The 11508-nt window shown below is 32.3% G+C and overlaps 1 protein-coding gene across 4 annotated transcripts; it reads left to right on the top strand.

Annotated features, from left to right (window-relative positions):
* The first annotated feature begins 7006 nt into the window (after positions 1–7006).
* On the top strand, positions 7007–10054 carry LOC140971091 (protein OCTOPUS-like). Of its 4 annotated transcripts, XR_012174253.1 has the most exons (3): positions 7007–9284; positions 9365–9444; positions 9994–10054. XR_012174253.1 is itself a non-coding variant. In XM_073433167.1 (2 exons), the coding sequence occupies exon 1, from the start codon at positions 7237–7239 to the stop codon at positions 9274–9276; it is 2040 nt and encodes a 679-aa protein (XP_073289268.1). In that variant the 5' UTR covers positions 7007–7236; the 3' UTR covers positions 9277–9284; positions 9994–10054. The 4 variants fall into 4 exon arrangements, 2 of the variants coding, with proteins under 2 accessions (XP_073289268.1, XP_073289269.1); XR_012174252.1 differs by having other exon boundaries at positions 7007–9444; XM_073433167.1 differs by lacking the exon at positions 9365–9444.
* Positions 10055–11508: the final 1454 nt, after the last annotated feature.

Here is an 11508-nt window from a genome sequence, read left to right as displayed (position 1 = left end):
GTGTGCGTGCATGTAGAGTACATGTTTTTTGAGATTTCCGGACAGCACTTGTGTATTTTCAAATATATCTAGGCGGAGCCTGTGAATTTTTTATTTTCCGAGCACGTTTGTATTTTTTATATTTTCAGGCAACACGTGTGTATTTTTAGATTTTCGGCCTGCGCATATTAATTTTTGAGTTTCCGTATAGCAAGTGTGTAAATTTGAAATTTATAACAAATCGTGTGTATTTTTGAATTAGAAACTGACGAATGACTCGATTCATATTTACAAATAAAATTAATACTATTGATATAAAAAATAATGTTTTTAATAGATCGAGTTTGGTTGGATATCTGTCTCACAAAATTGATCCATAATATAATCTCGTGAGAGCTTTTGTGTTTTTAAATTTTTGACTACTTAACACATGTGAAAATTTTAGTTTCTGGAGAGCATGTGTGTATTCTTTAGTTCCCGGATAGCACGTGTATTTTGAGATTTTGGGCAGTATGTGTGTATTTTTTAAATATCGGAAAACTTGTGCGCGCTTTTGAAATTTACAGAAATACGTATTTTTAGGCTGAGTTAAGAAAATTGAATTTGAGGAAGAAATATGAAGATTTTGTCGTACTGTGGGACGTTGTAAATATTTTGGGGGAAAAAAAATTCACTGGATTATGGACCTTAATTGGTTTGATGCCCGGGGGTGTCTTTACTGAATTAATAACAGGTTTGGGGCTCTAGCTTGATGGTGGGGTGTCTACCAACTATGATTTTTATTTCTGACTTTAGGGTGTTTGATGGTCGGCGCTTCTTTATCAACACGGATCGATGGATATAATAGTTGGCTAACGCTTCGTTTGGTACGTGTGATAGGATAAGTAAATGATTAATTATTAGAATGATTAAAAAATGAGATATATGGAATAATAGTATAGTGGGATAAATAACATGATATTTGGTATGATTTTAAAATGATGGATTAATTTTGTAAATTTTATTGCAATGACCAAAATGTCCCAAATGCTAATTAAATATATATTCTTAAAATAATTAAATATTTATAATTATAATTTACATTTATTAAAATTAATTTAAAGATATTTATTAGAAATAAATTTGTAAATATGCATTTACTTTAATAATTAAAATAGTAATAATATTTTGAATGTTAATGTTAAATAAAGTTTTAATAATAATTACAATATTATTGTTTTTTTTTAAAATAATTATAATTATTCTTAAAATAATTTGATAGATAATTAAATATTTATAATTAATAAGTAAAATAGTAGTAATATTTTGAATATTAATTTTACTGTTAAATAAAATTTTAGTAATAATTACAATATTATTGTTTTTTCTTAAAATAATTATAAATATTCTTAAAATAATTTGATAGATAATTAAATATTTATAATTATAATTTATGTTTATTAAAATTAATTTAAACATATTTATTAGAAATATATTTGAAAATATTACGGTAATCATTAAACACAATAAATTAGAATTTAATAAATATTTATTTTCATAAGAGATAAGAGGATAAAAATGTAATTTGTGGTGTGTTGATAACTTATCCCACTCAATTTGTTAGATTAATAATCAAATAATTAATCATAAAATTAGATCTTAAACCGGGTCAAAATGATTATTAATATATCTTAAATTTTTAGCCAAACATTAGATAAGTATGTGATTATTCATCTATCCTTACTTAATCATATCAACCAAATACACCCTAAATGTTTATGATTGTTGACTATTAAAAGATGACCGAGTCACATTCAATATTTATTTTTATGCGCATTACATATTGACTGGTTAACTATTTTGTCACGTCTCGGGCCGAATTCCATGCCTACGCGATTATACAATGAAGTCCTATAACAACTGTTTTTCCTATCCTCGTTTTACGAAAATGAATAGCTAAAATTGTTACAGAGGTCATTGGGCAATCGAGGAGGCGCGAGTTTGGCTCCAAAGCGTGACAAAATTATATAAGAGATAATCGTCAGCAGTAATACCGAAAAGTAAGTGTTGTGCATGGAAAATTTCTACGTGGATGGGAGTCACCTCTTAAATTTAGAGGATAAAGAAATACATAACGGGAGCACTTTTTGAACTTATAAAAGCTATCTTTAAATTCACGATGCTCGTAGATCGAAGGATAGACTGCAATGAGGACGTGAAGAGTTTACAAGAGCTCATTATAACGAGATACGTTTTCATAACGTGAAGACGTATATACTAGTTTCTATATGTACTTATTGTGTAGTAGTGGACTTGAACTGAGTTTAAAGTTTAAGTATATTCTTGAATATATTTGGGGTATTTTGTTTTTTAACACACGAAAAGATCATTTTCTTAATTAAATAGTTGACCGAAATTATTCTATAAATTTTTCCAGTTTTGTTTTAAGTATACTGTATAAAGTGAAGTTTTGAAAGGTTTGTTTTTGTGAAAAGTATCACGTCAATTTTGTATAGGTATTATTTGATCATAAATGTGTGTAGACATAAATACCTTTAGTATTAAGCAACTTATTTGGTCTTTAAATATTAATATTATTTACATTTTATTTTACTTTTTATTTTTAGCATTCGAGTTCTTACTTGGGCTATTGACTAAATTTAAAATTTTTAACTCAGGTTATGAAATTTATTTTATCCTTTTTGTGTTGCTGGTAAGTTTATAGAGGATTTGAAATATATTTTCAACTGTATAAATAGGAATTAGATTTTTTTTTAATTTTCATGTTAATTTAACGTTAATATTGATATAGTTCATTCGACTTGGACCATGCTTCAAGAATAAGGTATAAATATTCTCTCTTTCATTTCATTTGATATATGCTATTTCGTTACGTATACTATAAAGAAATACATATATATTCGTCCACATTTTTTTAGATTTTATGAATTCAATGTTATAGATCTTGAACTAAAATATAGTGAATAAAATTCTACTCATTCGTTTGCCATTTTTTTAAAACTTTCATGCTAGATATAAATTAACACAAAAAAGTTGTGATTGTATTGTAAGTAATTGAAGATCACAATTTTTTTCCATGATTTTTAGTAAAATTAATGTATGATATTATGACATACGCAACACGTGTATTTCGACAGCTGATACTTTTAATATATCATCATCTTTTTCATAATTCTCAAAATAAGGATAATGACTAAGCTAAGAGAATTATTTTCCTGTAATATCTTATTTTATTTATGCAGTTTTGAATGATGATTTTACTTTTAAAAACTTGGTAAAATTTTTGCTTTAGTTCTTTTAGTTTATTATTTTTCAGGACCAGGATTTTTAATTTAAAATGTGATGAATATTGTAAGTATGTGTTTAATGAGTGCATATTTTATTGGATTTCTATGTGTTTATCTTTAACACAAATTTTTGTGAGATGGTATCACATGTCAGTTTTGTTAGACGAATATTCTATTTGGGTCACTCATGAAAAAGTATTACTTTTATATCAAAAGTATTAATTTTTTATAATAAATATGGACATTGTTGACCAGTCTCACGAAAATAAATATGTAAGATCGTCTCACAAATTTAAAAAAATATATAATTCTCCCATATACATAAAGAAAATAACCTAATATCACACTTGAACTGAAATATTTGATTTGAAAACTTGGATGCGATTTGGAAAGAGATTTGAAAAAATGGATTGAAGCAGCAATTATTTTAGATATATATTTCAAATATATCATAATTACCATTATATCTACATATAAATAAATATAAATTAACAAAGGACCAGTGAATTCAACAATCTAAAAAAGCACATAAATTTGAAAACACTTGGATTGAGATATTATAAGCTATAAATTTCAAATACATTTGATTGCGGTAAATTTATGTCAGGTGATTGTCAAATTCACCATCTTATTAATTTATGTAGATGTAATAGAAATAGTAATTGATCTGAAATACGATTTATTCGATCTTGTCTTTGGACTAATACTTTAACTCAATGGTTGTGAAAATGTCTTTTCACTTGTATCAACGTTATGAAAAATATATGTCATATCCTTCTAATCAATCGATCAAATAACACAAAGATTATGTCAAACTAACCTTGAAACACACTTAAAATGAACATAATTTCAAAGTCGAATTTTTAGATTTGTCGTCCAAATCAAATCATTACATATAATAACTACGACTTAATACCAAACTTCAAACATTATCACGAATAAGTGAATCTTGTCAATTTTCACGTCATATCCTATTCACACACGAAATAATGTCGGTTGACCTCTTGCACATATACATATTAATAATATACACATATATATAATATCGTAAAGTTGTATATCGTATAGTATATAATACATGCACGAGGGGCACTGATGATCCAGCCATCAGTAATTTCAGAACCTAGAAATAGGGCACGGACCACCTATTAGATAGATACATGTTTATATATATATATGTGTGTGTGTGTGTGTGTGTGTGTGTGTGTGTGTGTACATATATATATATATACGTGTATAAAAACTGAGTATTTAATTTTTTAAATATTAGATTAATAATTGAGTCGTCCTATTCCTGTAATTTGTGGAGACTGCGGCATATCAATATACGCTTTAAAACCAGTTATAATGATTTTCACTTATTGTATAGTATAGGCGTTAAAATCAATTGAATGTATTTTAATTACATTATAATTATACGATACATACATCAATCTTTTCTTCTCTAACAATATGGTCTCCGTACCCTCGTGTAAGTTTTATATATAACGCTCACATAGATGCATTAACATTTAATTATGTATATATATTTATATATATGTATATTATAAAATAGTTTTCTTGTGAGTGAGTCTCACGAATATATTTGTCTAAAAAAATTGATTTCGAGACCGTCTCATAAGGAGTTTTTGTGTATTATATATATATATATATCGGGTTGTAATAATCGTTCATGTTTGATAGAAAAATCGAAAATGATGTTTCAACTGTTATACAAGTTTATAATATTTGAGTTGCATTGTTATCATCAATTATAAATTTTGATAAAACGACAAGTTATCGATATTATAATTGATATATAATTCAATAACAAGAATTAGCAAGAAATTAAATTATTAGAAAGAAGATTACAAAAAATACAATTAATTTTTTTTTGATAAAACGTCTCGTTCAATCAATCGTATATATTTTTCGAAAATGGAAGAATGCAATGTTGACATATTGTGAATGGGCAGAGTCCTTTCTTTTTCTAAACCGACTCCCCAGGAAAACACATTTTGGACTTATATCAACATGTCCCCGCTGTCCTTCCTTCCTTTTCTCTTTCATATTTCACCTTCACAATTTAAAACGAGTTTTTTTTTTTTTTTTTTCACTCAACAAAAGAATATATTTTATAAACTTTATTAATTTTGCAACTTGTTTTTTTCATTTGTAAAGTTAATTAATTTAAGTCCTATCCCGAATCTCACAGTAAGCCGACTCTATGCCTTTTTCATGCCCCACTTTTTTAACCCTGAACCATTTTTACCACGGTATTAAGAACTGGAAGAGCCGATTTTTTTTCACCAAACTTTTAATGAAAAGCAAGCAATTATTTCCCATACTTTGTACCTTGGCTTTCATGCGTTAACCGACATTGTCATTCATTGATAATTATTTCTTATATTTCATAAATTACATTAGATACACATTAACGAAGATTTTTCTATCAATATGAAAAGAAAAGATCAAAACTTACACATATTACTACAAAATATTAATTTCTCATATTTTCTAAATCCGCAATATTTCAGAAAAAACCAGAAGTTAAAAGCAAAGCTAAAATTAGCAATCGAGTTTCCAAATTGAGTGATCGTATTATTCATGTTCCCCTTGTTGGCATAGTGTTTTGTCCCAAGGTGGGAACATAAAAAAATCCAAATATATATGTTATGATGCTAATATGAAAAAGAAGTAATAGAGGAAATCCACCAAACTAATTAAAGGAATTTGATCTGTTTTTATTTTTATTTGTTTCAGAAAATGGAAAAGAGACATGGATAAAGAAGGGCCAAAAAACAAAAAGAAATCCCAAATCAATAAAAGGAAAAAAGATAAAGCAAAGAAAACGATTTGAGAATGCAATAAGATTTGGGATGGAACGGAGTGCGATGGAGTGATTTGCTTTTTCTCTCCCACATAAATAGTCTTTTTAAAAAAAATCTATTTAGAGAACATATTCATGTTTAGAGTTAAAAAAAAAGTAAATTTAATTTTCTCCAATGTGATGCATATTTTGTTCGATGTTGTGAAAGATGCTTATGTAATAAGATGATTCGAAAATCTAAATGTTGAATTTCGACCAAAAAATAATATTTTAACATAAAAAGTAATACTTTTTCATAGATAACCCAAATAAGAGATCTGTCTCACAAAATACGATATGTGAGACCGTCTCACACAAATTTTTGTCGTTAAATTTTGGAATGATTCAAATTAGGCAAAACAACTTGTCGTACCCATTAGAAAGCCATTAGGTTATATAGTTAATTCTATTGAAACTCAACTTTATGAGGAATTTATTATTAGAGTAACGTGTTTAGCTAATCAAATCATGATTCTTTTTTTTTTTTTTAAATGATTCCCACAACGTGCAACTTCTAGTTAAAATTTTATGTTTAGCAAACTCTTTTTCTACTCTTTGACAATTCAATACAATCAAAAATTAAAGATACATCCTTTGTTACAAAATTAATTCAGTAATGATTTATGCTATTAAGATTTGACATTTGAATGAATCCAAATACGGAAACAAGATTATAGATTAGAGTGATATTATTTATTCTCTATTTTATCATTAAACGAAGTAGCATGCGAGTAATACAAATAGGATTCTAGATAAAAATTGACCTTTAAATTATTTTATTACATAACCAATTGAATTTCAAGACATTAAAAAAACATAGAATTCAACGGAAAAGAAAAAAAAAAATAAAAAAAATGAAAAAGGATGACTTGAAGAGAGAGAAGTGCATTCCTCTCCCCTCTTGAATTCCTACCTCTCTATCTTTAATGCAGTTTCCTCTCTTCCTCGCTCGCTCAACCGTTAAGATGGAGAAAAGTCCCCCAAACTGAAACCCCTCCTTTCTCTCACACACACTAGACACTCTCCAAGACACGCACTCGAGCGCATTGATTGTGAGATGCAATGCTTAGTTACTAACATGAGTGGGCGGTGTAGCTGTGTGCGCACTCATTTCCAACGGTTATGAATCCCACTTCTGCAGACCCAACAGCGCCTCCGCCTCCTCCTCCGCAGCCGCCGCGCTCCTCATTCAGCTGTGACCGCCACCCCAACGAGCAGTACACCGGGTTCTGCCCCTCTTGTCTCTGCGAGCGTCTTACCTTTCTAGATCACTCATCCTCCAACACTCCCTCCTCCTCCCGCCGCCCCTCCTCAGCTTCCGCTGCCGCAGCCACCGCAATCAAGTCCCTTTTTTCGTCGGTCTCGAAAGCAAACAGCGTCCCTCCTCCTCCTCCACAGTCACAGCCAGTTAATAAGGCCTCAAATCCCAATTCATTTTTGCCCGAGCTACGTCGCACGAAGTCTTTTTCTGCTTCCAATAACGAAGCTTTAGGCCTTTCTTTTGAGCCGCAGCGGAAATCTTGCGACGTTAGGGTAAGAAACACTCTTTGGTCACTCTTTACACTTGAAGACGAGAATAAAAGTACAACCAATAACAATAAAGCTTCCTCTTCTGCTGCTTCTTCTCATCAAAACCTCTTGAGTAGCCAAAAAATCGAATCTTGTATAGTGAATAAGCCCGTATTGGAGGAAACAGAGAACGACGAAGATTTTAATGACCTTGAAAATGTAGAGGATGTTGCTGTCGTGGATGCTGCTGGCGGTGGTGTAGATGGACATGATATCATACCCTTACAAGTTTCCGAGTCGGAAAATTTGAGAAATGTGTTTGAGGTTGGGGTGAATGGTAGTGAGATTGTGGAAGAAGAGGTGTTGAGAGTGAATAATTCGAAGCCTATGAAAGACCATATAAATCTTGATAATCAGGAAAAGAAGAGTTCAGGAGGGGGTTTTTGGGCTGCAGCCTCAGTTTTCAGCAAGAAATGGCAGAAGTGGAGGCAAAAGCAGAAGATGAAGAAGCAGAATAATGGCAAAATCACAGCTACATTGCCAGTGGAGAAGCCGATTTCCAGGCAGTATAGAGAGACACAGTCCGAGATTGCTGATTATGGATTTGGGAGGAGGTCTTGCGACACCGATCCCCGATTTTCTCTAGATGCTGGGAGAATCAGTTTTGATGATCCAAGATACTCTTTTGAAGAGCCTCGAGCTTCTTGGGATGGATATTTGATTGGGAGGAGTTTTCCTAGAATGGCACCTATGCTTTCTGTGATGGAGGATGCCCCTGCTGTGCATGTATTGCGCTCGGACATGCAAATTCCAGTTGAGGAGGGGCCATCAAGAAATTTTGTAAATGAAGATGACAGTGTGCCTGGAGGGTCATTGCAGACCAGAGAGTATTATTCCGACTCTTCGTCAAGAAGAAGGAAGAGTCTTGATAGGTCTAGTTCGATTAGGAAGACTGCCGCTGCTGTTGTAGCTGAGATTGATGAACTGAAGATGGCGTCGAACGCCAAAGTACCACCCGCTACTATCGACTACTTTCAAGGGACAAAAGTGTTGGTTGGGGAAAGAGATTTGAGGGATTCAAATTCAAACTCTTTGAGGGACGATTGTTCCGAGACTTTTGAATTGGGTAGTGGATTTAGGGACAGTAGCAGTTCTGTAATAGCCAATGGGGAGAGGAAGGAGTCGAAGAAACCTAGGAAGTGGAGTTGGAGATTATGGGGATTTATATACCGGAGAAATGGTGGCAACAAAGATGAAAATGAGGAAAGAACGAGTCAAGCGAGTGGAGTGGATAGGTCTTTTTCTGAGTCTTGGCAGGAATCTAAGAGGGAAGGAAGTATAGATATGAGAGGTGGATTCAACAGAAATGTGCTTCGAAGCAATAGCAGTGTGAGCTGGAGAAATGCCCCTCAAGTTGGTGGATCATTCGGGAGTGTGAGGCATTCAAATGTCGAGATGAATGGGCACGGGAGAAAGAAGAGGGATGAGTTCGTGTTGGAGAGAAATCGGAGTGCAAGATATTCTCCAAACCACATTGATAACGGACTCTTGCGTTTCTACTTGACGCCAATGAGGAGCAGCCGGAGAGGGGGACTTGGTAAAGTCAAGCCGAACCACTCACACTCAATAAGAAGCGTCCTTCGGCTGTACTAAGATTCAAGGTCCTCTAGTTCTTTTGATTTAACGTTGAATTCCAAACTCTATTCTTGTTGTTTCCGATGCTTTTTTGTCCTTTGGTTAGGATATGATGATTTATGGGATTATCAAATTTTCGATAATTAGGAAATCTCGTGTTTTTACTTGCCATTTTTCGGGAATCAAGTTCTTATCTTTTATGTTTATGATGACAGTTTCTTTTCATATGCTTACTATAGAAATGTGAGAACGGAACATGAATGCCTAAGATTTTAGTCTTATCTTCTCATATTATTATTCCTCTTGAACTGTATGTTTTCTTTTATTTTAATCAAAACTCTTGATAAGGGAATAAATAGTTCAATGATATTATTTGCCAGCTTTATGAACATCAACTCTTTTTCTTGTTCCTTTGTTACTCGCTTTAAAAACATTTATCTACTTTCTTGATTTGATGTATGCAAAGGGAAAATCTCGGGATAACTCGCCTCAATCAGTATGGTGAGGGACACACGCCGGGGTCCAGACTCAATAATGCAAATTGCACACCAACAAACTCTTACAGTAGAACATACTCAAGTGCTCGGCAAACCTTCATTAATCAGACAAATTTACCATGTTCTCATATGTGTTCATCATATTTTGGTTGATACCATTCACTAAAACATGCGCTTATTTTGTGTCAAACCCATGCTTGTTTGTGTCTCTTCTTTCTTAACTGAATTCGACGAACAGGACTACACCATGCACCACCATGGATTTGAGGACCATCATCCGTGTTAGACCTCGACAAACCGTGTCGCCAACTTGACAGTTAAGTTCGGTTTCCGGTCTCTCGAAAAGACTGGGATGTTCAGAGCTCCAAGTTCTCTGAGTCAGTTTTTGCAAGCTTCAACTTTTATTTCTTGGACATATTTGCACGATCAAACATATGTTTTATTATTACCTGGGGGACAGTGTGTACCAATCAGTGCTGTGCATTAAAGGACCGATGAATCAGAATCTATCTAGCAGCCAGCCATGAATCACATAAGACATCGTCTGTATTTGTCAGAATTTTTTCATTATTGTCATATTCTTCACCGAGGAATCTGTACATCTCTCAAGTGTAATTGGTCAATCATTAAGTATGAGACTCTGGGTGGTTTTGTTTAATCTAAAATGGAAAACTCGTTTCTGAATTAAATGATACGAGTTTTAACATTTCCTAGTAGCAATCTGTCTGTTTTTTGCTGTATTGGGAGTAGTATATTCTGTGCAAATAATATTAGAATGATATATAATTTTCGTATAAAGTATAAAACAATGTGACAATGGAGCATTTTCTGTGCTACCATTCATTTCCTGAAATATAATGTTATCCCCCAGAAAATACTAGGGACCTAAACAATCTAATTGAATCGGGGAGACTAAAGATATAACCGGGGAGTAGCTTAAAACAATCCGTGACAATGGTTGCATATAAAGCATACATCAATCCTTGGAAGCCATTGCCCATGTTTCCTCTCATTCTGGTCTATCACTGGAATTTTCGTAAGCCGACTTGCGAACTTTTTTTATTTTCGTTATATATCTATCGGATATTTTATGATATAACATATTTGACTAACTACAATACTCAGTAAAAAAAAATTTCCAGCAATTATCTTCATGGTACAATAAATGATACAGCTACTTATATTCAATTTATGAAATTAAATACGAGCTTGAATACTAAATAAAAGTCAATAAATGGCCGATGGCTTGTAGCCCATCTGATATCAAAATGATATCAAAGTGTTAAGTTTGGAACAAGGTTTTGGTTCGATAGCTAATTGCAACAAGCAGCTCGTCCAACTAAAAACAAAAGTCAATAAATGCAGATTCTTTTTTAAAAAAATTGTCAAGTGTCGATAAAAAGGGATTATACTTGACAATGGAAAAAATGGGGGATGGAGTGTGAAACCAAGAGAGACTGCTAACTAGAAACGAGTGTTCATTTAGTAGAACGATAATTGAAGATATTAAGAAATATTTGTTTTCATGAACCAAGAATAACAAGTAACGACAAATATTTAAACTGTTTATTGTATAATCTTGGAACCTAAATCTTTCACATGTTTGGATTGACCTCAACAACACACTTGGAGAAACTTTTAAACACGCGAGTCATCGATTAACATGTTACTTTTCTCCTGGTTGCCGTCTTACCGAGATGCAACCAGAACCCTGAGAAACCTCGGGTTTTCGGACGTGTCGAGTCCATAATTT

Source organism: Primulina huaijiensis, chromosome 2, assembly GCF_012295235.1.
Source record: "Primulina huaijiensis isolate GDHJ02 chromosome 2, ASM1229523v2, whole genome shotgun sequence".
Classification (NCBI taxonomy): Eukaryota; Viridiplantae; Streptophyta; class Magnoliopsida; order Lamiales; family Gesneriaceae; genus Primulina; species Primulina huaijiensis.
This window is presented reverse-complemented; position numbering and strand designations above follow the sequence as displayed.

What these genes read in the sequence shown, in the direction of transcription:
- LOC140971091 (XM_073433167.1), top strand. Translation starts at nt 7,237, where the DNA reads ATGAATCCCACTTCTGCAGACCCAACAGCGCCTCCGCCTCCTCCTCCG.